At 41.1% G+C, this 24,817-nt stretch overlaps 2 protein-coding genes across 8 annotated transcripts in view; both read right to left on the bottom strand.

Moving 5' to 3' along the window:
- Nucleotides 1-293: 293 nt before the first annotated feature.
- Nucleotides 294-3,144, bottom strand: myl2a (myosin, light chain 2a, regulatory, cardiac, slow). Its single transcript, XM_056399793.1, has 7 exons — nucleotides 3,110-3,144; nucleotides 2,397-2,489; nucleotides 1,760-1,835; nucleotides 1,507-1,611; nucleotides 1,315-1,393; nucleotides 1,036-1,084; nucleotides 294-771 (listed from the first exon to the last, which is right to left on the bottom strand). Exons 1-7 carry the CDS (start codon nucleotides 3,110-3,112, stop codon nucleotides 667-669), a joined length of 510 nt encoding a protein of 169 aa, XP_056255768.1. The 5' UTR covers nucleotides 3,113-3,144; the 3' UTR covers nucleotides 294-666.
- A 2,291-nt stretch (nucleotides 3,145-5,435) lies between these two features.
- Nucleotides 5,436-24,817, bottom strand: part of cita (citron rho-interacting serine/threonine kinase a) — a 36,242-nt gene continuing 16,860 nt past the window's right edge. For 2 of the 7 annotated variants that reach the window (XM_056404134.1, XM_056404142.1), the window contains exons 20-50: nucleotides 24,393-24,509; nucleotides 23,625-23,734; nucleotides 23,009-23,183; nucleotides 21,813-22,010; nucleotides 21,517-21,570; nucleotides 20,649-20,846; nucleotides 20,218-20,411; nucleotides 19,738-19,873; nucleotides 19,454-19,558; nucleotides 19,009-19,149; nucleotides 18,684-18,791; nucleotides 18,350-18,542; nucleotides 17,633-17,794; nucleotides 16,780-16,803; nucleotides 16,123-16,260; nucleotides 15,437-15,617; nucleotides 15,249-15,340; nucleotides 14,961-15,065; nucleotides 14,582-14,751; nucleotides 14,145-14,189; nucleotides 12,305-12,385; nucleotides 12,063-12,198; nucleotides 11,831-11,970; nucleotides 11,583-11,675; nucleotides 11,328-11,436; nucleotides 11,047-11,175; nucleotides 10,725-10,805; nucleotides 10,531-10,609; nucleotides 10,127-10,309; nucleotides 8,240-8,627; nucleotides 5,436-7,538 (exon numbers count right to left, since the gene is read on the bottom strand). In XM_056404134.1, the coding sequence (XP_056260109.1) occupies nucleotides 7,515-7,538; nucleotides 8,240-8,627; nucleotides 10,127-10,309; nucleotides 10,531-10,609; nucleotides 10,725-10,805; nucleotides 11,047-11,175; nucleotides 11,328-11,436; nucleotides 11,583-11,675; nucleotides 11,831-11,970; nucleotides 12,063-12,198; nucleotides 12,305-12,385; nucleotides 14,145-14,189; nucleotides 14,582-14,751; nucleotides 14,961-15,065; nucleotides 15,249-15,340; nucleotides 15,437-15,617; nucleotides 16,123-16,260; nucleotides 16,780-16,803; nucleotides 17,633-17,794; nucleotides 18,350-18,542; nucleotides 18,684-18,791; nucleotides 19,009-19,149; nucleotides 19,454-19,558; nucleotides 19,738-19,873; nucleotides 20,218-20,411; nucleotides 20,649-20,846; nucleotides 21,517-21,570; nucleotides 21,813-22,010; nucleotides 23,009-23,183; nucleotides 23,625-23,734; nucleotides 24,393-24,509 (4,089 nt within the window). In that variant the 3' untranslated portion in view covers nucleotides 5,436-7,514. The remainder of the gene's footprint in view (nucleotides 7,539-8,239; nucleotides 8,628-10,126; nucleotides 10,310-10,530; nucleotides 10,610-10,724; nucleotides 10,806-11,046; nucleotides 11,176-11,327; nucleotides 11,437-11,582; nucleotides 11,676-11,830; nucleotides 11,971-12,062; nucleotides 12,199-12,304; nucleotides 12,386-14,144; nucleotides 14,190-14,581; nucleotides 14,752-14,960; nucleotides 15,066-15,248; nucleotides 15,341-15,436; nucleotides 15,618-16,122; nucleotides 16,261-16,779; nucleotides 16,804-17,632; nucleotides 17,795-18,349; nucleotides 18,543-18,683; nucleotides 18,792-19,008; nucleotides 19,150-19,453; nucleotides 19,559-19,737; nucleotides 19,874-20,217; nucleotides 20,412-20,648; nucleotides 20,847-21,516; nucleotides 21,571-21,812; nucleotides 22,011-23,008; nucleotides 23,184-23,624; nucleotides 23,735-24,392; nucleotides 24,510-24,817) is intronic. The other 5 variants (XM_056404157.1, XM_056404165.1, XM_056404174.1 and 2 more) reach the window with 3 other exon arrangements.

The following is a 24,817-nucleotide window of genomic DNA, read 5'->3' as shown; positions in this document are numbered from 1 at the left end:
TGCATACACACAAATATACAGAGGCACGCATACATACAAAGCCACAGTGTTTTGGATTAATCTCGAGGGGATTTCAGAGGACCACCAACTGCACATCCGCTATTCTCAAGTGCACAAATTCACTACCTAACATGGAATTTTAGATTAGCTGGTATGGCCATGTGTTCAAGCACTAATTCTATGTTGAACATCTCTTACTGGCTCTTTTGCATATACTGCCTTTGGGGTCCCATCAAATAAAACATTTCAAAATTCAGTATGAGAAAATAGGCTGGCAACTGTCTTTGAAAACTTTTATTAGACGAACAGGCACAGACCTAACAAATGGATCCTTTCAATGAAAAACAGGCAAGAGGTTTTGAGTCTGTACAAAATGATAAGGAAAATAATTTAATTAGTCTCAGGTGAATGTGGGAACATACTGTGGATAAGGCAGAAAGGGAGAAAGAGAGCTCAATATGTTGATGCTGTCAGTTGTCCATTTTTGGGGGCCTGTGGGAGAACATCCTCTTATTTTGATCCTCTTGTACAGAAGCAATGCAGCCAACATAAGAGTTGAGTGAATAAACAACAGTTCATATCTCCTTCAAGGGCAGTGGGTCAGTTTCAAGTCATGTACGGACAAGAGACAGACTTTCTATTTCATGAATACGTTGGGGAAAGGGTTTACTCCTGGTCCTTCTCCTCTCCGTGGGTAATGATGTGAACCAGGTTCTTGTAGTCCAGGTTTCCTGCCACATCTGGAGGGAAGGCAGTGAACATCTGCTCCATCTTACCAACAGAAAGTAGATATTATCACCACTTTTGTCAGAGCTTTAGCCCCTCACAGAAACAACTCATACTGCAGCTCAGTGTGTGAAAAGGTGTGATGATTCACTGAGCTGCTTTTTTTTTTTTTTGTATGAAACTGCGTCTGATGTGAATGCAGATGATCGTCATGATGACGCTCATCCCTCTGTGCTTTTTGGACTCACCCACACACACAAGCTATCTTCTATAATAATGATAATTAGTGAAAAAAGGATTGCAATGTACCTCTTCAGGAGAGAATCGGTCAGCTTGTGTTGTTAGCATCTGTGTCACACTGGGCAGGAAAGAGGGGAAAAAAAAGTGTGAGATGACGTGGCTTGTGTTCACACCAGGAGAAAATGTGCTGGTCATAATGGTCTTTACTCATGGATTTGTACTAAGATGAATGATTGCAGTCAGACTCAGTCATAAATTGTGAGTAAAAGCTGACATAACACTCCTTGTAATTCATTTGCATATTACAAACTGATGTGGTGTGAGAGTGGAGTGTGTTAAACCACTTACTAATCCTTCCTCAGCACACCTTTCCCCTCAGGGTCAAAGACTTTAAAAGCGTTGAGGATGGTCTCCTCTGGATCAGCACCTAGATACATTAAAACAGCCATTACAATTCTTGAAACATATTTAAATGAACACTGTAGTTCTTAGATTTTCTTTTTATGCCTTAAATTTCATCTTTAGCGTGTGTGCTCTTACCTTTCAGCTTCTCACCGAACATGGTGAGGAAGACGGTGAAGTTGATTGGGCCAGGGGCCTCCTTGAGCATCTCATCGATCTCTTCCTGTTTCACATTGAGACGTCCTATGGCACCAATCATTCAATGTGAATAAAAAGCTATTTGATAAGTAACACAGTTTAAAGGATTTGTATAGCTCAACATGAGTTGAACCTTTGGAAACTGTAAGTCACAGTGTCTTATCAGAGTGAATATGAGTGATATACAGCACACCTAGAGCAGCAAAAGTGTCTCTCAGGTCATTCTTGTCGATGAAGCCGTCTCTGTTCTGGTCCATGATAGTGAAGGCCTGACGTCAGAGCACAGAACATGTAAATGAGTTGCGAACAGATTGCTTTCAGCCCACCTCTCAGAAAGAAAACAAAAAATCCAAACGCTGTCACACTTGATTTTATATTCTCTTTCTTCCCATAAATGTTTTGGGTGCCATCTTCATAGATGAACACCGCTAAGTATTTATAACCTGAGAATCCCCCTGGGGTTTAGCCTGGCATCCAGGGCATGCCCAGCAGTTTATCTGCAGCCTAATCACTGATGACACAGTCTGGATGTCTGGGCACCACTGACCCTCATACCAGCATACCACATGCCTCACTGCTGGCAATCCAGGGATGGAGAAAATAGACAGGTGGGCATACTACAATGATGAACAATGGAAATGGAGAGACATAGAGGGAAGAAGATATAGAGACCGCCATGTGCGTTGCTGTGTATTTTTGAAGAAAAACCTGTATCGTAATCCTCGACATTGGTGAGCTAACATGCGTATTCATACACCCTTTCCACAATTCTCAAGTCATTCTCAGCTAAATGTTAATCAACCAATAAAAATTGGTTCAGCACTTCTCACCTCTTTGAATTCCTGGATCTGGGCCTGCTCAAACATGGAGAACACATTGGAGTTGGCTCCCTCTGCTGTCCTCTTCTTGGCTTTCTTGGGGGCCTTTTGGCATAAGCAGAGGAGGAGAGATGTGGCAGACACTACATGCTAGTTAAATGAAAGCTACATGGCAGACAACATGAAAACATAAATAAAAAGGGACTGTGTGACTTAATAAAAGAAAATGTTGTCCATAAAAAGGGGAATCTTTCAAAACTGCATAAACTACGTTGAAATGTGTGCTTTATTATTTATGAAGATCAAAATCTCCAAAAATTAGTTGGATGTCTAAATCATGTGAAGGCAACGACAATGTGTCTCATAAAATTTCAGTATCTTTAAGCAGGTCATGCAAAATGAAACATCCCATTAAAATACATGTTGCTTGTAATTTGGGATGCATTCAATGGCTGGTGAAAAGTTGGTAAAAGTGGACCCTCTGCAGTGGTAAGCTACTTTCCATCCAAAGATGCTTTAATCTTTTCTTGAAGCTAATAAATCACAGAAAATGTTGAATATTTGCTGGGAAATAGAAAATATATTAGTTTCAAGTGAAGCAATATAGAGATGAGAGCACTGAATTACTCATCTGTCCAAAATAAAAAGCAGCATCCTTGAAGTTAAATAAAAAGCACACCCCACGCCTATCTTTGCACAATCAAAAAGCACACACACTGACTTACCATGGCTGAGCAGCTGGGAGGTCAGACCAACAATGATGCCAGTGAACAATGGGGAGATTGTGGGTGGCCTTTTGTAGCCCCAACCTTCAGCTCTACTGGATGATATTTATAAACTATGCCCTCTTTAGGAAGTGACAGGTAAATGATGCTTCATACAGAACATACAGTATTGCATGCTCACAAAAAGAGCACACATACACACACACCCCTCTGTAGAAACGCGTCGCCCGGTGTTGTCATGATTGACATTGGACAAAGAGAGTGGAATAACTGGTCTAGAATATCAAGAGCAGACTGAAGGTTAAAGCACTTAATCACTTTAAACTGCCCTTAGTCCACAGACCACTGTCTTGACATGTCTAAACTAAAGGCAGCAATGGTATTAACACAATCAAAGTGATATTGTAACTGCAAAGATGAAAAGGTATAGAAAACGTATCTCGTGTTTTTTTTGGACTGCAGTCTCTCATCTTTCACCTTTCTACTCCTTAGATTTTCAGAAATTGGACGATGTAATGTAGCTGGTAAAAAGGCAGGTGAAATACTCTATATATGTCTTTATTATAGATTAAATAGTTTTTTTTGTTTGTTTTACATTTTATCAAATTAACAGGTTTTCATATTGTCTCATAGCAACCACCTCCACTGTGGCAGGATGGTCTTTCTGGTAAATGAGGGATTATGTTTTGGAACATCTACTTAAAACAAAGTCCTTGGATTAATGAATAAACGCTGCAGATCTTTTTAAATATTATTTCTATATATAGTCTATACCGTACTTAGCATGTAGTTCACAGGTAAAACACTTTGAAATGGATGTTTTGTAACCCAACAGATGAAAAGATAGAGGTTTATTTCAAAAGGTGGATTTCAAAGTTTCAAAGATTTTTATATTTGGAAAAAAAAGACAAAGATAAAAAAAGCCCTCAGCTATCAAAGCCTGTATCCAAGGACTGAAATTTTGAGCTAGAATTTATCTACATTCACCAACAAAATCTTTATCAACTCTTGATTTTATATTCTGATCCATGTACCAATCATTTGTATCCGGATTCAATAAAAGGCATGATGAGAGTGTGTAGAAATCACCAGCTCATTAAGTATAATTTATTGACCTGTCAGGACCGTGTTACCGCCAACCTTTGTCACATTTCTCACACGCTTCTTCACATGATTGGCGTTGGCCTACCTTTCTCCAACAATGTTATGGAACGATATGGCACAGCACACATACTGAAAACTATTTATGGGCCCTCATTTATTCTGTGAAGGTAAATGCACTTGCTGACTTTCATGCCAATGAAATGTCTGACTGCCTCTCTTCCAGCGGCTTCTTCTCTGCTGAAGACTGTAGATCGCAAAAACTACCACCATGGCCCAAGTTTTAGTGGTTAGATGATCTGCAACTTAACTTCAAAGTAACTGAAATCTGATTTTTGGGAAATATTAGCAAAACCACATGGTGAAAACCCGGACCTTTTAAAGTCATGAAAGGGAAAATTAGTAGAAAAAGGCAACAGGTTTTATGTGCCACAAAGATGGTCTTTGATCTACCTCTTACATTACACCGGTGTCAGCATTAAAGAGCTTGTGAAACTAAGCTCAGCGATGTCAACAGGAGTAGGTGCGACATGCTTAAATGTAACACTGCTGGCACTGAACACGTCCTTACAATGTGCCGTGTCCCTCTGCGCCATTAACAAGTCGTCCAGTATCACTTGCTGCTCCCAGGTCAAGAAAAGTGACAGTGTGTGAAAATGAGCTGAATGAGCCGGGGTTAGGAGGTAACACCACAGGCGAGTGATCTAAATAAAGACAGGAGCTGAAAGCCCCCCCCCCCCCCCCCCCCCGCCGCACTGGGTCCACTCACTGTCAAACACAATGCTGTTGATGAACTAACAGCAGATGTCAGTGGTGTCATCTCACAGTATAGTGTGTACAAGGAGGTTAGAATTAGACGAGTTATTGTTAACCAACGAGGCCGTGGCTATTGTTGAAAACTTCAGCTCTGCTCAGTTTCTGATCTGAGCAGCCGCTGCAGCTACTGTAACTGGAATGGCAGGCCACTGTCGCACTGGCTGAGCGCTAGGATCAGGCACCTATAAATAGGCTAACCTCCTCTAGCACAATGGACATGGACAAATGGTCATTTCACTGGCAGACTCAAGTGTGAGTGTTGATTGTAAAGCACAATGAGAGAAAAGAGCTTCAAACATGACCAGTTTTCGCTCTTACCTTATAGAGTTAATAATGACGAGTGTGAAGGACAAGTTTCTGTCTACAACTTAAATTAACACAAGCACAACATAAGAAGGCAAATTAGAAGTGAAAGACAATGGTTATAATATTTAATATTCTGTGACAAAATCTCTACAGGGAACGCTAATAAAACATTTGTTAGCAGACATCAACATCATATCCAGCGTTACGGCACTGTGATTCGGGATCATGTGAAAAGAAAATAAGAATATAACAAAGATAAAACAGGATGGGAAACCCTTTTGTATAGAGTCCTATCAAGACCTGTAGAAAACTTGTGCAATCTGTAGCATTGGGTGCTTTCTGTTGAACATTTGTGACCAATGAATCTGTTCTAGCCTCTTGGCTTAAATACATTCAGGAAGATTTCCTACATCTAAAAAGAACAAGAGTGGAATCAGAAAGTTGCAGAACAATCCTCCTATTGAGCGCCCTACTGTTGAAAGACACACTTGGCAAGTTAAAATGTGTCCTCTCATCTGTTTCTACTCTAAAAACATTACTAAAAACCACTAAAATATTCCATTTCCATAGGTCAAACTATGACAAATAGAAATAAAATCAGCTTGATCAGTTCAATGAGCTCAATAAATGTGGACGGATTTTGGATGTTTAACTTGCCAAGACAGTCCTAATAAAAGAAGAAAAAAAAACAAGAGCTTTAGTAATTATAATCATAAGAATTTACTGTGCAAATAGGTAGTAGTTAAAAGAAAGGAGATGTTACTCACGTGCTTCATTCTTGAATTGTGGAATAAAAATATAACCCAAATGAGGCAGAAGCAAGAAGACAACACTCCGTTTCGTTTCAGATATACATATCCATGCCATTGACGAATCAGGAAAAAAACAAAGATTATTTTCATCTTCACCTTGAACAGTTTTGGGTTATATACAATATTAAGGGACATTATACAAAAAGAAATGCTCAAGTACTATGTTGTAAGCTTCAAACATGATCTTTTTTCCCCCTCCTGTCATATAATTCAGCACTGAGGTTTTGCCATTGAGAGATGGAAATGCATACACGAGTTGGATCCAGATACAATCACTCACTTGATAAAAGACGTTTGGACATATTAAAAGAATACTCATTGGACATTCAAGAGGACACGTAATCACTTTTTTTCTTTAACAAAAATAGACATGGCTTATCCAGCCTTGAAATTCCTTCTCAATATATATAAAATTATGTCTTGTCTATTTACAGTCAGATAGCGTTCTGAGGGATTAGAAAGGTCCTGCTCCATCGCTGCTGGGGATTGTGGGTAGTGCAGTTTTAGTGTCGACCTATCCCAGGGCAGACAATCATCTGGTGTGTGGTTCTACAGGGCGGGGAGGGTTCATTTATTGAAATATTATTTCAATTTGTTTGTGCTCCAGCCAAGTCGTGTCACTGTAACTAACCAAAGTCTCGGCAGGAGACTGAGGTTAGCAGAGAATGATTGTAATATGCTGAAAATGATTGTGTGTTGACTTGTCAGCGCAGGGCTGGAGCTAGAAATGCTATTAGATGGACACCACTCTCCTGCCCTGAACTGTAGCTACTGTGGACAGAGCTGAGTGTGGAAAGGCGCCAGTTGTATTAATGCTATTTAGAGTGAACCTCTGCCATTATCACTAGTGACTGAAAATATTCAGGCATTGCCTTGTAAGATAAAGTTGCTACTGCTGTGCTTATCTATTGTAGTCTCTACTGTCTGGAGTTAACTGAAACTAGCGAAACCCATGAGTCAAGTCTTCAGTTGAGAACTTATATGCCAGATCTTCTTTTGTTTGTTGTTGAGGAAATATAATCAAATTACTACCTTCTCAGAGGATAGAGCACATACTGAAACACACTGCAAAAAAACCTGCTTGAATTGTTAATATGGCATTTTGTTGACCTTTATTGACCCGGGTCAGTTCATTGAGGAAAATAACCTGATTCTAATGACATCTATTTATTTCTCTCATTCTCTCTCTGTTCTAACAGCTACAGTTGTTTTTCCTCTGTGGGGTTTTTCAGTTTAGATGTCAGGCAAAACAGATGTGTGGCAGTGTTTCATCATGAGTTGGTGACATTCTCACTGGTTCTTGGTTTCTTCCTTTCCCTTCCCAAAGATGAAGTTCTCTGTCCATGCTGGGTATGTGGCTCTGCTGTATCTCAAACAGACGATTGGTCCCACACCTGGAGGATTAAGTCAAAAACATACAGACTGTTACATACATGCAAGAACAGATGTTAATACTTTGATGTATGCTTATGATATCGGTACCAAAACATATGCTAAAAAAAGAAAATTGAGTGAATGAGTTCTGTGACCGTAGTTGCAACTGACTATCAACAGTGGTCCATCACCTACATACAGCAACTGTGGAGAAACTAAAGGAATAGTTTGACATTTAGGGAATTACTCTTACATGGAGAGTTAGATGAGATCAACAACCCTCTCATGCCTGACTGTTAAATATGACGCTAAGCTTAGCTTAGCATAAAGACTGGAAGCAGAGAAAAACAGCTAGCCTGCCTGTGTGCAAAAGTAAGAAAGTAAGAAGTTTTTTATCCATACAAAACAAGTATAAGTTGCCGTTTTTTGTCACGTTGATGTTGCCAGCCACCAGTGGAGACAACTGGTAGTCGTTGCTCCCAGCCAAGACATAATCTGGCACGTGACCCCCTTAAAACGACAACCTGTAGTTTTTACGCTTTGTTTTTTTCTTGCTTCTCTATGCTAAACTTAGAGACTCTAGTTTCACATTTAACAGACAGATATAAGAATTGTGTCCTTCTCATTTAGGTCTTGGCAAGATAGTGAATAAGCGTATTACCCAAAATGTTAAACTATTCCTTTAACACATTCTAAGAATCAACAGGGACGACTGACTAACCTTGTTAACAGGGTTTATGGGCGTGCGTCCAGAGCCAGTATGAAGCCTTTGGCGCTCTTCGAATCGTCCAGGGGACCTCTCCCTGCGAACGTCCATCATCCGGCCGGGGGAGCGGTCCATGCGAGGGTCTGCCATGGCCCTGCCCGGGGAGCGCTCTAAACGGGGGTCAGCCATGGCCCTGCCTGGAGACCCCACTATCCGGCTCTCCAGCATCCTGCCAGGGGACTTCTCTCTCTCCAGTGGACGGCTGGGGGACTTGTCCCGTCGAAACTCTGTGCGAGCCTCTCGGTAGCGGTGAGGTGTGCCGGGATCTCCGTGAACTAGCGGGTTGGCTGCCAGCCTTTTAGAGATGTGCTCATTGTAGGATGGAGGCCCGCGTTTGTTTGGGCTGTTAGGGAGGAACCGAGGCATGAGGACGGGCACGGAGCATTGTTAAAGGAAAAACGGTACTGCGTCTTGGGACGTGGGCTTTGCTTGGCGCTGTGGGAGTCAGGTCGGGCAGCAAATGTGAAGATGGTGTGTCACAGTTGAGCTCATTTGATAAGATGTAGTGCATTGCTATTCGTAACTATACCAGACTGAACTCGTCTACTCCAGTTGGTTTTCTAAGTGAGAATATAGTGGCTGACAACAGGTGAACAAAATTTTGACTTGAAATTAAAAAAAAAAGAAAAAAGAATCAACACAGTGAGCAAGGACAGCTCAATTGTTAGTGAGTATCAGATTGTAATAGACCAGTCTCAGAACATAACAGGAGGAAGTCAGTCTTTATTCAACAGGGTCCTTTCTACATTTAACAGGAGCCATTTAAAAAGAAATTTTAATTTAAAAAGACGAATTTTATGATCTGTTACAGATAAAAAATGAACCCCTCCTCCTGCAAAGAATGAAATGAAGGTGTTACTCTTCTGTTTAACTTTATAACTAAATCAAACATTAAGGCCACAATTTAACAGTCACTGCCTGTGGATATCAACCTGTGCCCTTCAGTGCCAGCTAGTCCCAGTGACCCTTCAACAACACCAGTGTACATGGAGTAAGGAGGTGCAGTGAAATGCTCTTACTCTAAAGTCTTTGCAGCGCAGGGAAAACCAAACCAACAAAAACAAATAAATGAATGAATAAATAAGATGCTCAAGTAACCTAAGAAATGAGGAATGAAACAAATGAAACCACATCTTTTTCTTCTCTTTTACTTTCAGCTCAAGATGTATTTTCTGTTTGCAGGATTTATTATTCCTACAGCAAAATTAATTTCCACTAAGCAGGATTTTCCTCTGGGAGTCATCTCTTTTATTTCCCTTAAATAGACAAATGAAGGCATGGCATAATTTATTTATCTATTAATGCATAAAAAAAATGCAGGTATCGGACTATTATGGGTTGTCCCACATTGCTAACTGGGCAACTGAGCATCCAATTCAGTTGCTAAAGCCAAATTGCCTTTTAAATTTCCATCTTTGGCTATCGCAATGTTACATTAAATTACTTGTTTGTTTGAGTCGTGCCCATTACATTGTGTGGTATAATTTTATTTCCCTTTAATAGGAAATAAGTAATTACATTGACCCTGTGGTATTGATAAATTATATACTGAGGGAATCTCATTCTGCTAAAGGAAAAATTACTGATGTTACAGTTAAAGATAAAAATACTTTGGAGTTGACACAGTATTCATTGACTTAATGTTAAAATTTGTTAGTTCATTCCATTAGTTTATTTATTCATTATTTTATTTCTCTGTATACACATCTGCCCATGTAACAACAGTGCATGAGAGTTCAAGATGTGGTTTTGAGTGTCACCCACAAAATAAATACCCAGATTTTACCAGAAGGAAATGTGAGAATGTCAGGTTTAACAAATAGTCATTGTGTATGTCCTCACCTGCGCCCGGAGCCGTTACGCTGCAGGTCTCCTACACCCTCTTGGCTCTGGACCAGGTTGCCCTTGCAACAGATGACCCTCAGTTTGTTCTGGTAGGACGAGGCCAGGTAGATGGCCCCAGAGGAGATGGCTGGGCCCAGGTAGCGTGGGTTTGGGATATCAAGGTGTGCATACGAGTGAGGCCTGGAAGGAGATAAAAGCAATAGACATCGGACCGTTTAAAACAGCGGTGAATGAAATGGATGATTCTTGTTTTTCTCTACCAAGCCCTTAACTTATCAATTGGAGTACTAAAATAAGCAATGATAATGAAGATCCAAGATCCACAAAATGATGATTATGTTTACTGGTATAAACCCTAACTGAGACACTGGTACTCGCAAAGAAACAGAAGGCAACCTTACCCCAGAGCAGCGTGTCCCTGAATCTCAATTACATCCAGAGAGTTGAAGTAGGTCACAAACAAGTACGGTTCTCTGTAGGCTGGAAGACCAAACAATCCACTTAACATCATTTCAGAGAGAATATCGACCATTAAATAATTGAAAAAATAAATTAACATGAAAGTGACATTGAAGAGGTTCTGATCTACGCTAACCAAAGGAGAGAGGCAGACGGCTCCATTTGATATCATCACTTCTGCTCCTGCGGCCGTATGCATCCACAAACACACCAAACTCTGCAAGAGAAATATTTCAATTATACAAAACTGCCTCTTGTAAACATAAATGACACAAATAATCACTTGTTAGAACTAAGCAGACATCACATTTCCACAAGAATCCTTTCCTGATGAAAAATTGTTTTGCACAAAAAGGTTAAACTTTGGCTCCTTTACTAATACATGTGTTGACATGCTTGACTGCACACACATTGTACTGAAGGTGTGTGCCCACACAGACAGAAAATGAATGTCTAACCATGGAAACAGAGCAGGTATTCATCCTTCTGTGGAGCAGTAGTGACCTGGATGATGGAGATGGGGAAGCTGTGGGAGGATGCGGCGAAGACAGCTGAAGCTAGCGTTACGTCATTTTTATCAAGGAACTCTGTAGAAAGAAATCAGTAAGTTCGTTCAGGTGTGAATGTTCAAACCTCACAGCGACAGAGACACACTTGTGTAGACTTGCTCGGAAAACACCATCTGGTCCGCACAAAGTAATATTTTTAAAATGCAAAATCGGTACAGAATTTGAGCTACCTTCCAGCACATACTGCTTCATTTCAATCTCGTAGAATTTGTTGGTGCCAATAATGATACTGTAGCCTGTGAAGTGGATACAGCTGCAGGGCTCTGACGTCTCAATCTCCTGCAAACACAAACTGAAGTTCAACAGGGATACTTTTTCAAAACTCATTACTGCCTGAAGCAAAACAGAACATCTATGTTGCTACAAAATACTTTCTTACCTTCATCACTTAAACTATTATCTATGCATCTTTAATGCCCACTCACCTTTCTGATGCAGAACTTGTTGAGGCTTTCATTAAGTCGCAGAATTGTAATCTTAGTGGGCATAGCGGCACAGATACAAGTCCCATTATCAATCTGTAAAGAAAGAAAAATACTGCAATCAGGACAGCCTTAAATATCTGCAATTAGACAGCACACCACTATGCTATTACTCTGATCATTAACTCTGACTAAATAACAGCCTAACAAGGAAGATTTTGCTCTGTGTAAGTAAAAAACACCTGACTCACCTTTCCAGAGGAGAAGAGGTGGCATCCCTTCACTGTCTCAAAGATGAAGGGGTTGAGGTCAGGCTGAGCCGGGAGATGGGACTGTGACAAAGACTGTTTCACCTTCTTGATCTCCACCAGACACAGTGCCCGCTCCTCTCCTGGAGAATGTGAATGAATGAAAAAGTAAAAAAATACTTACAAAGACTGAGCAATTGAGTATATTTGGCCTCATCTAATGTCATGTACTGACCAGTGATCATGAGCAGCTTATCAAGATCCTTCAGGATCTGGATCTGGAAAACGGATGTCAGCCCTGGGATGTGCGTTAAAGAGTTCTTTATGACGTTTAGAGCATACAAACCCTCCTCAGAGCCGACCAACACGATCTGAGGGAAAGGATAAGGAAGATCATAAGGGCTTAACATGAACATGCAGCAGGATAATGTAGCAGTCAGTCATCCCTGTTTATGTTACAAGTTTTTGTCCTTATACCTGGTCAGTGAGAGGCAGAGTGCAGTTGATGTCCAAACGGTCGTCACCCTCCAGTTTCAGCAGGGAGTTCCCCAGAAGTTTCTATTAAGATGAGATACACAGAGAGAGAAAGAGAGAGACATGGAGCAGGGGAAGGAGGCAGGTTAGGACGATTTTTTCTGCAGATCTGTTGCATTAGAGCAAAACAAGCTAACCCAGCAAAGATTAGCCAGAGAGCCTTAACAAAAAACAAATTAGTAAATCAGGCCTTCAATATTAGTAAATAGAATTTTCATGTAAGCTGGGGATGACCGAACCAGACATGTGTTATCGTCCTCTAAAGACAAAAAATTAAATCACTATTTTTAGGCAAAGTATTGTAATTTTGTATATGACATTTGTCAACAGTGCTCAAGTGTGAACACAATTTTACACAAAAAAAGTTGTTTGTTAAACAACGTAAGACAAACTTCAGCCAAAGTAAAAATAACAAAAATGATTGGAATCAGGCAATATCCAATCAAAGAGTAACTCAACATGACTAGGAATTGAGCAAGCATTTGATGCCAACTTGTGGTACTTTACAGATACTCAGCTACAGACACAAGTCACCTGGTATTTTTTTTTTTTTTTTTTTACATCTGTATATCACAGCAATAACCACTTCACAGCAACAACAGCAAGAGTGGAAAGTAGTGATTGTTTGATTTAGTCATTCATCTCAGGTTGTCTGGACATAGCCATTTTACAGTAGACAGCAAAGTAATGACAGGTGCTGCAGTGTGAACTGAAGGGTACTACCTTAACTATATGGCCAAAAGTATGTGGACACTATGTTATCCTATCCAAATATAGTTTTGGTGAAGAGGGGTTTGGGCTAGGTTGCTTAATTGCATATAAAAGTCTTAAGGCTACACGTTTCCTGTTTCAACACGACAATGTCCCTGTGCATTAAGTGAGGTCTATAAAGAAATGTTTCTTTGAGTTTGGTGTGGAAGACCTTGACTGGCCTGCGCAGAGCCCCGACCTCAACCTCATCCAACACCTTTGGGATGAAGTGGAAACTGACATCAGTGCCCACCCTCACTAATGTGTGAAGTTGGCCTGTGGCTGTATGGCATGTAGCCAGGCTCCAAATTGTGGAAAGCCTTCCCAGAAGAGTGGAGGCTGTTATAGCAGCATTTTAAAGGACAGGGTTTTGGAATGAGATGTTTAACAATCACATTTGGGTGTAAATGTTCAGGTGTTAACATACTTTATTCAGATGTCCTCATATTTTTAGCCGTGTAGTATATTCTGCCTGAAGGAAAAAAAAATGCTCCATATTGAGCTTTCAAATGCATATGTGAATAGGAAATATATCAAAAGAGGCAGGGGTTTTGAAAACACTAATGGTTGACTATCAGTTTAGACAAAATCTTACAATATTTACAAGGGTAAGAATGTAAGAGAGATAATAAACGGCTTATAAGACAGCAATAAACACACAAACACCAAAAACAGAAGCCTGCAGACTGAAGTTAAGATCAGGTAGCTGGGAGTTTGTACATGTGTGTGTTTCAGTGAAGGGGCAAAAGCAGCACATGGCTTTTGCAGAAGCATGCATGCCCGAACATGACGCCAGGCCAGAGGTGCACAGCAGAGTCTATTCACATCCATGCAATGTGTAGGTTTTATGTGTGAATGCAGCTGTTTTTCAAAGGGCAGATATTCCCTTGCACCATATTGAGTAACTGAGCCTGGGACTGTGCTGGCTTGTACTGAACAGCATCAGTGTTGAATGCGTAGATGTGTACAGCTACTGCATGCTCAGTCGGTCGGTCGACTGAAGCCCAAGCATTCGTGCAGCTACTTACTGTACCTGAACCAGAGGGGATAGGTTCTTCTGTCTTTTAGAAACACCTGCCTATAATATGATCCACACAACCGAGTTGAATGGAGATACACACGCACAGTATAATCACATCAACAAAGACGATGATGACACACAAATAGAAGACGTGGATGTTGAGAACATGCAGAGAGAGAAAGAAGAGGGAGGGGGAGAAAAAGAAGTGAAGGCACTGCCTGATGTTTAATGGAGGCATTCAATATATGTTACCCAATTTTCACACCAAACAATACAGCCACCCTTGGATAAAGTTACTATTTGAAATGTGCATACTGTAATAAGCGTGTTTGTCTTGCATAAAGGAGTCACTGGGATGTCTTTCTTACACCTTTGATTGGCAAACTCAAATTTTGAACCTAATCAGGCCTGACACAAGCAGAAACATATAATATACAGACAATACTTACAGCATCAGCATCTACTTTGTCTTTAGATCCACGGCTACCAGCCACCACAGACTCTAGGACAGCCACCCAGCGCTGCTTGTCAGGGAAGCTGGGAGCCATGAAATAGAGGGACTGGCCTGGCCAGCAGGTGGTGTGGGGATGCGACTCCAGCTTCAACACATACGGGATGTCTGTGTACACACACAGAAAGATGGATTAGGTGGCTATCTTGCTAACAGCTTAATTTCACATCTGCGCAGAATGGTCAACATGTTGTATTTTGGGATTAAAAGTATAGATGTGATGTGTGGATCCAGTTTAATATTTGGGGAGAGGATGATACACTTAAAATCTTACAATAGGCTGAGTGTAGCAGGATTAGGTGGTATTGATCTGGTACCTGACTTGGCGGTGTTGATGAGCTCAGAGGCTCCAACAGCTCCATGAACAGTCACCTCCCCATCAGGCATACAGAGCTCAAACTCCTCCTCAGCCTTTACACAGTCTAGAAGAAAAAAAACCACATGACTGTTTTTATTGAAATCTGCTGCATTGATCTTCATGGAAACATAAACAGTTAAATGATGACAAACTGTCGGATTCAGCAATTTTCTGCCAAGTTTAAAATATATTTTCCAATGCTATTCCAACAGTGAAAAATACAGTCATTTAAAAGATTAGTACTGACCCTCTCTGGGCTCACTGTCATAGATGGACACTTTGGTTCCATCTAGCACCACATACTTCCTCTCCCAGCCTTGCTGGCCACGCTTTCCATTTCTATGTGAGCAAACACAGATATACAAACACCTTCAATGCTGTGTATATAACAGACTGCATATGGTCAGTATGGCAGTTAAGGACTGAATTAGTTACCTAGGCTGCTTCATCCATCCCTCCAAGCGAACATGCCCACTGGCCTCTTTGACCTGCAGCGCAGGTGAGTTTGCCTTTTCTCGGCACAGAGCCTCTGAAAAGTGAGTGGCATACTCAGCTGGCAGACCGCAGGTGGCCGGAAGACATGGTGAGCATTTAGGGTGACACAGGGTGTGGCATTCTACAATAAGACAAGACAGAGCGAGGGGGTGAATAATAGGTCATTTTGATTTCTTCAAAAATGATTTTAATAGTCTTCTTCTTAATGTGGCAGTTCATACTGCAATCTTTCGAGGTTCTCAAAGACTCATGTTTGGAAGATAAGAAGCACAGAATGGCAGGGGCTATCACCATAAAAATATACAAATAGCTATCATCATTTTGATTGCTGTTATCACAATAATTGACAATGACAAGAGGAAGGCTAATGTGTTTTTCACATTACCATGTGTGTTTTTACACTGTCTCTACACTGTTGGTTTGGGAATTAATCAAAATCACATGTTTTTCTTTTATAGGACTCATAAGAGAAGGAATTTTAATGATAGCCAAAAATGATTTCATCAAGTGAGGGAGACTAATGCAATGGCCACAATACAAAAACACTTTTCTTCGGGGTGGCCAATAATTTGTGCTCTTAAACATCTTCACATTTGGCGCTCCCAGCTACAGTGCAGGATACGGACCTAGACAAGTGGCAGCCTGTCGTCCAAAATGCACAGTGTCCAGGCAGACGGCACACTTGGCAGCCCTCATGTTGAGCCCCACGGTGAAACGATGAGGGATGTTGTGGTGCATTCTCTCCTTCACACGACGACCAAATTCTGCAATACAAAGAGGGAGGAAGAGGCAGGCAGGGATAGGAGTTACTGAGTGAGAAATATGATACCATAACATTTTGATACAGGCTTACTCACTTCAGAAGTCAGCAACAATGATTTCCAATTTTTTCAAACAGCATGTGGCAATATAAATAATAAATGAACTATTTTAACTGCAGGTATTAGGCGTATGAATGTTCAAGTACTTTAAAAGAGTCAATCAGAATCAGATTATGCATGCCAATGAGCATGGGATGCATTAAAATGCTCCTGGGTGAAAAGCGACCTAGCCTGCCATATGCCATCTAAATCATTACTCCAGGAATGAGGCTGAAAAAAAAAAAAAGAGAGGACGTCAAACTTGACCTGTAATCGACAGGTGTTGAGTCAAGTTACAGTTAACCTGACAAAAGGACAACAGGACGGATGTACAGTATGATATGAACATATGTGTGTATAATATATCATGCATGCAGATGAGCTCATGCATGTGAGAAGACACACTGGTGACTGCTAACTTACTTTCAAAGGTGACCCTTCTCTTTTCTGTGAGGAGCAAGAGGAAAGAGACAGAAAAGAGAGAGCAGTCTAACAATAGCTAGGTGAAAGTAAAGCAACACAGACAGTAAGGGGTCTGAATCACAAAGCAAGTTCAACTTATTGACCAGCTGTTATCCAACTATTTGTCTCTGAAAAGAATACACATCAATGTGTATCTTATGATATCATGACTACTGACACCATGGTATTTAGAGATTCAGTTGCATATAAATGCATTATTTTTTGGCATCCTTCTCAAATTCTTACTCCATTTTCCCACAGAGCTTATTAGGAGATGGACTGTTTACACGTATGAGTCACTGAACCTGCCACGAGGCCTTGATATTTGTAACAAAGGTTCAGTTTCCATGGTGATCAACCCCCCAAAAAATGTAGTTTAGCTTTGTGATAGGGGAAAGCTTGGATTGAAACCAATGTTACCTGGCTAATCCACTATTCTTACTTTGTGAGACAGGCCCAAGCAGGATTACGTTAGCTGGATAAATGCACAGTGAATAAAACCTGAAACAGCTCTTTTTACTTGAGTCCATGCCCCCAGGTTTAACATGTGCTGAACAGAGTTATCCAACTTTATTTGACTTCATAATCCTGCTTGGTGAGACAGGCCATAGAAAAAACACACACATAAACAAAATAAGTGAACAGAGGAGTCCCATTTGTGTTGACACTGATAGCTTAAGGGTGAGCGCTCCCACGGGGGCAACTATACAGCTTCACAACAGGACACCCAAGGTTCAAATTGAGGCTGATGAGCTGAGGGCAGCATTAAAACTACTTGGGTGTTTGTTTATTAGTCTGTGTGTGCACGTCTAACCTTCAGGTGTGGAGGATTCCTTACAGCGGGTGGAGGGGTTGAGCAGGCTGCTGGGGTTAGGTTGATGTTCTGGGGATTTCACAATGGCTGACATGAGGATTTGATGGCGGGCCTGGGCTGGGGTGGAAGGAGCCACATGTTCCTGGGCTTTGAAGTGAGCCGCTGTATCATCACAAGCAAACAAAACAACCAAATTTTAGATCAGTGATAATCATTAAAGTGGAAATATTTGGCTCCGTGACCAAAAAACAAATAAGATTCTGAAATGAATATCATAGGACCAGGCAGGTGTAGGTAATGGAGAAGGATGCTGCCATGGTAACTCTATTAAAAGATGTCTGGGAACAGATAAAGGAGGGGGCAAAAAACAGGATTTCCTGAGTTGACTTGTGTTGTCATTTCTCATCTCAGATGGGAGGCCACGATTTATGGTGGTATGAGTTTTAATGAAAAAATATGATTACCAGAGTTAAATCAACACAACTCTGACTCAGTGTCAACAATTAAAAACTCAGTTTCACAGACTGAAAGTAACTATTAGAGGAATGTTGTATTTGAACCTGTTGCCTCTTTCTACGGGAGAATGATGATCCTGTTGACTACAGTACAATATCCCTGCCGCTGACAAGGATTTCCCATCTTGCTCCAGGATTTAACTCACCAAGAGATGCCATTAAGATATAAGACGCAAGAGACTGTGCTACCGCTGGTTCCTACCCTCTTCTCTAAGGGACCGTAGCTCTATCCTCATCTTCTGCAGAGCCTCTTCCAGCTCTGCGCATCTTGAACGCTCCTTCTCCAAAGCAAGTTTCATGTCACTGTACTGCATGGGAACTGCCGGCTGGGGTTGTGGAGTCAGCGCGCCATTAGTCGTGGTACCTACATCCTCCCGCCGCCGCCCAAATATACCCTGTTCATAGAGAGAGAATAGTACTCCATTCATTTATGAAGATGCACAGTTGGCATTACTTATACTGTACATGAAAATTACAGTAAATGCAAATTTTCAATCTAACATGGTTTATATTTAGCATTAAGTATTTTGCCAGACCTTCTTTTTCTTGGTGGGCTGGTCCATTTTCGCCTGGAGGAAGTCGATGAGTTTGGTCTGCTGGGAGATGGTCCCCTCCATCTTCACCTTCTCATGGGAGTACACAGCCTGCAGGAAGGAAAACAGAAGCTCAGAGAAAGAAATACCTCTGAAGACGATTTCCCTCTGAGAACACATGAATTAGGATGACTTTATCCTCTTGGTCCCCCAGAGATGCATTGTTACTTACTGACATCAGTTGTACTGTTCTAATATCTAATGAGGACTCTCCCGTTCTCCCTAGAGACCAATGATATTCAAATTGCAAAAGTGTTGCATCTGGCACCTGTATATTCTCCAGCTGGTACTCCAGATCAGTCCTCTCAGTCTTGAGCATGTCAGTCTGGTCCAGGGCATCCTGCAGGCCTTGGGTCAGACGGAAAATGTGGCTCTTTTGGAGGTCCATCTGCTGCTGCAGCTTCCCTTGCTGTTGGGACACCAGACATCTGATTTAAAATCAGTCGCATTTCAAAGTGGTCACAAATATAAATATTAATAATATAAATATATATAAAATAAATATAAACAAATATTGTTAACTCAAGAGGAGAGGCATCCCAAACAGATTTCCCTAATAGTGCCTATAAGTATTTTATGTACAATACTTTAAATAGATGGCTAAAAATAGTCTCTCTGGTTTTTATGTTTTAGGGAGTTATACGGGCCATCAATGCATCTTCAATTTAATATATCAGGTATGTCATACAGGGTGGTCGTATTTCATTTTCTACCTCTTCCATGAGCCTTTGTTTCAGTTCTCTCTCGGTCTCCAGTTTCTGCTGTAAGCTGCGGGCGTTCATCTCCAGCATGGCGTGCTTCTTCTCCAGATCATTGAGCTGTGAGAACATATGAGTACATGTTAAAACATAACACAACACACCCACAAACACAGTGCTGATTTTCTGTTTCTGAAGTAAAACAAGTATTTGTTGATTGTGTCAAAGCCAGACATTTTACTCCATGGAGGAGAGATGAGATTCAAGTTAGATCATAAGTAAGAATACGTGTGACTCACAGTGTCAGACAGACTTTCAGCTTTCAGTCTCTGCTCCTTCAAAGCCTGTTGTAAGGCCTGTATCTCAGCCTTGTGCTCTTTGACTGCCAGCTCCACTGCCTGGCGAGACTCAGTGCTGCGCTGGTCTGCACGCAGCCTGTGAACAGCACAATAACAAGTCGTAACACTTTTTTTTTTTTTTAAGTATATTTTTTGGGGCTTTTGTGCCTTTATTGGACAGGATAGTAGAGAGAGACAGGAAATGGGGAGGCAGAGAGAGGGGGAATGACATGCAGCCGTCCGATGCGGGACTCGAGCCGGGGCCAACTGCAGCGAGGACTGTAGCCTCTACACATGGGGCGCCTGCTTAGACCACTACACCACACGACGCCCCAAGTCGTAACACATTTTAATGAATATATTGAATGACACTAACCCGTCATTCTGATGTACAATAACACAGTGTAAATAAATTCAAAAGCGTTCATGCTTGAATCTTACCTATTCTGCTTCTCATTGTCTAGCAGTCTCTGCAGGTCCCTGGTGCGTCTCTCAGCTTGGCTCTTTTCATCCTCCAGGGCCGCTCTCCAAGCCTCCCACTGCCTCTCCTTCTCCAGCAGCTCATCGTTTAGAGACTCCAGCTCCACCACCTGCTCCTCCAACATGCTGCATGTTGTCTTCAGTGTCTCAATGTTCTGGTAAGATAAATACAAGACCAGACTGAAAAGAACATCCTTCAACATTTTGGGGAAACCGTGCGATAGTCAGTCCTACGTCACAATATAATTCATCACATCTTTGGTCTGGAACATAAATAAGCAACACACCATCTACAATATCTTTCCACTATATCTACCAATATGAGGTACAGTGGGTAGGTAGGTAGTTATTCATGTTCAAATGCTTTCAAGCATTTCAGTGTATGCATCTACCTGTTTCTGGTTGTTGAGGTGCATCTCGCGGTCAGCCACCTCCCTCCTCAGTCGGTCCACTTCCTGGCTGAGCTGTAGCTGGTCCTCCCTCTCATCTGACGCTTCGTCAAGTTGTTTGGACAGGTAGAAGTTCTGGCGGTTCAACTCAGCATTCTCCTGACTCAGCTGTGTAAGCTGTTCCTCCAGGTCAGTGATCACCTGAGGCAATACAAACAGGCAGGTGTTAGCCTTGCTGATGGAAGTGAAAAGATATTCTAGCTTCTGTCCAAAACACCAGGGTAAAGGAATCATTTCAGTAATAGCACAGCTGGGCTACTCATAATTTATGACTTTACAATGACTCTAATTAATGTGAGCAGTAATAGTTACTTCCCCTACACTAGTCCCCCGAGTGGGAGACATATCTTTGGCATTCAGGATTTAGGAAAAGACTGTTTCAAAAAGTGAGGAAAATGTCAAATAAGAATTCTTAGATTTTTTACCTAAAAGTTGAAGGAGGTGATTTGTTGAACGTACTGGATCAATATTGTCCATCTGTGTTATTCAAGTTGTATATTTATATATAGTAAATGTGTGAGAAATGTGCATCTGCTGTGGTCACAAAATTCCTTAGTGTGAAAACAACTGTGATGACAAATGAATACCAATTAAATGAAGAAATTAACCTGCTCGAAGTATCTGGGGAAAGTTGGAAAATACCCCGTGAAAGCGAGCTGTGTTTTCTCTTGCCAAGGACTTGATTCAGGAGACTACAATGAACTTTAGTAACTGCACATGAATAACTATATATTTTAAGGTTGTATGAATCTGTTTGAAAATTGTTCTGCTGCTGGTGAGAGCAGAGACAAAAGGCTGTGGCCGCACTTACTGAGCAGCTGTCTCTCAAGGCATCAAACTTGCGCTGAATTTCATCTCTGTGGTTCTGTGAGAAACAAGAGCAAATGAAGAGCGAAAATACAACCACATCTGACTGCCACATATAATAATGAGGAATGATTTATTGTTGAAAGTGTTATTTAAAATAGATTGAAAAAAATAATGTGAACTGTCCTGCTTGTACAACACAGATTGTCTGTATCTAAATACACTAATGCTGAATGTATATGCACCTGTATATTTACGAGTGACTAATTGCAGTCATGTGCCTGCACTTGTTTGTCTTACCCTGAGGGCGGTGATTTCCTCCTCTGCCTCAGCGGTGGTCTCTTCCAGCTCGGTCTTTGCTTGCTGCAGCTGGCTCTCCAGGGCAAGACGCGCAGCCTGCAGGCTGCTAATCTGGGACTCCCGCTCCTGCAGGGAGAGGGTCAACTCCGACACCTGTCTCTTGATCTCCAGCTTCTCTTCTTCATGTTCAAGGCCCATCTACAAGGGGACAAGACTAATGTGAATGCTGTGCGTATATGGAAATGTAAAACAGACCTAAACAGATTGTATTTGCATCATCATTTGAGAGAAAAGAACACTCTTACTGTTACAGAGACGGAACAGTCGATCTCAACTGAAAATACATATTTGTGTGTGTGTGGGTGTGTGTGTGTGCTGTTGTCTGTGAGGGGCAGAGAGGCCAGCAATTAAAATGCCAGTCTATATATTACAGCTCAGTGGGGAAGAGTGTGTGGAGGTAGAGCTATGACATCCAGTCAGCAGGTTGTCTACCAGTAAGGTGTGTGAGACAGCACACCAGGGGGCGAGCTCTCAAACAGGAGAAAGGGGGCATTATGGTCCTCAATTATGTCAAAAGGTCTTTTTATAGAATAGTTTTGTGTTGGATGCACATACAGCTAATGGGTTTTGTGATGCATTTCTCAGAGTGGTGGAGAAACATTCTGAACTTTTATAACTCCTCTTATAACTTGAATTCAATGCATTAAATGAAATATTTACAGGTGACTGTGAAACAACTGAAAAAAAGTTAAAATGAGCACTTTTTCTTTTTCTTTACATGTATTTATGTTAGACTTGAAAAGTCCTTCACGATTGCAAAGCTTTCACAAGCATAGCTTATAGACAAATTGCATCGAGCTCAAGGATACTTCAAGGGTCCTCCAGTTTCAGGGTAAACTATTCACTGGCCATGCTTTATTTTCATAGGTTAAACATATTCTTTCACCAGTCCGAGAGATTTGAAATGAATCCTGTATACTCCACTAGACCAGTAGACAGCCTGTGTACAGGCCCAATTGCAATTTTGTGGAGGTGCCATTGTAGTCCTGCAGTATTTAATTAGCAGTTTATCTGAAAGGGATCTGAGCTCGGTAGCTGATCAGCTTCTTTAATCCCTTTTGTGGATGATTGTAATGAGGCTTCACTGTGTGCAACTTAAAGTGAGGTACTTTATCTTGAGTCTCCTGTTGCCTCACCTCCCGCAGCCTACTCTCCAGCTCTAGTAGCCGTGTCCTCTTGGTCTGCTCCTGCTGACTCATCTTCTCCAGGTGTTCCTCCAGTTTGGCATTCTGCGCCTCCAGCTTGCCTGCCTGAGACTCCAAATAGAACTTTTGCTGCCGTAACTCTGAGATCATCTCTTCCTGGGCTTTCCTGACAAAATATACATACAGATGCCGATTACACTGACTGTGTAGAATCTTTCAAATAGATCTTTAGAGCAGTAGTTAGAGTAGCATACAACTTAGCAGTGTGAGCCAAAAAGTTATGTCTGCTTTTAAGTGGTGTGATGTACTGTAGCCAATTCATCTTGGTTAACAAAAACGTGTAAATTCAGGTGACAAGGTGTACATTATAATAACACATGTATGTTAAAAATGCCTTAAACAAGTACATTTGTGAGTTAAAGATGTATTTTGTGTATTTAACATGAGAGATGATATACAGTTTACACTCAGGGGAGACAGATCAGCCATGATGCACAAAGATGTAAGTGCACACTAATGAAGCAATTGGACGCTCGAGGAAACAAGAGTGAGTGTGGGTGGGTGCACTCACAAAGCGCAGTGTGGGTATAAGGTCTAGTTAACTCACATATTCTTCTGGGTGTAGATGCTGCTGTTAGCGGCCAGCTTGTTAGCCTCTGACAGCTCAGCGATGCGCTGCTCCAGGTTCTTCATCTTGGAATCCATAGCATTAATGGTCTGCAGGAAGAGGGAGACATAATAACAGTGTGGATATCACATCACAACAGACACGCTCAGACGCAAGGATATATTTCACTTTGATTGATAGCCAAATCCTACTAAGAATTGTAGGACACACATATTTCAGTAGCACATTTTTTCTTATAGGAAACAGAATTTTGTACTCCAATAAAATCCTATTAGAGTCCATTAAGGTGTTGCCTGACTCTTCTACTGTCAATGTCAGATGACTGCCTCTAAAAGCTTCTTAACTGCTTCAATTCTACCACATTAACCAGATTAGGACTTGAGCCCTGGCTTTATGGTGCAACATGATGTATACTACAATTTAATCCAACTTTACATTCCAGTACATTTCAACCACTACAACAAATTACTGCGTAAAGAAACTAATGAAAAACACTCACGGATTCTAGTTGTCAAACAGTCAGAACAACTTCAGAAGTAAATGAAAAAGTATCATATGTTAACAAACAACTTTCACCCAGTGAGACTTGTGTAGCGCACTGGATTTGCTTAGTTTAAGTGAAGAAAAAAATGTTTCTAATGTTGCAAAATAATTCACCAAAATAAATTATGGTATTTTACAATATGCAATATTGATATCCCTTAGTTGGTTGAAATCTACTAGCAAGTGCCTGTTGTGTTTCCTTACTGCTTTCTGTTCACTGATCAGTTTACAGTTCTCCCTGGACTCCTCCTCATGCTGAGCTCTTCTGGCCTCGAGGCTCTCCTTGTCAGCCAGGTCTACCTTCATCTGGGCCTCCAGAACCTTGATCAGACAGAAGAATTGAATAGAATACTAGACAATGTTGATTTGACATGTTAAAATTTAGGTTGAAATCTACGATCTGCTACATTATAAGGGACAAAAAAAAACAAAAAAAAAACACTGACATGGTTTTAAATGTACAACCTGGTGTGGAAGCAGTAATTAATGTGGTGTCAAGACTCACTGTAAAACATGTGACAGCTCTGACTTACATCCACCACAACACTGATTGATGGCAGCACCAACTAGGAATTACTACACTTCAATATATACACTCAGATGGCAGTTTATTAGGAATACCGAGCTAA

Source organism: Seriola aureovittata, chromosome 2, assembly GCF_021018895.1.
Source record: "Seriola aureovittata isolate HTS-2021-v1 ecotype China chromosome 2, ASM2101889v1, whole genome shotgun sequence".
Taxonomy (NCBI): Eukaryota; Metazoa; Chordata; class Actinopteri; order Carangiformes; family Carangidae; genus Seriola; species Seriola aureovittata.
This window is presented reverse-complemented; position numbering and strand designations above follow the sequence as displayed.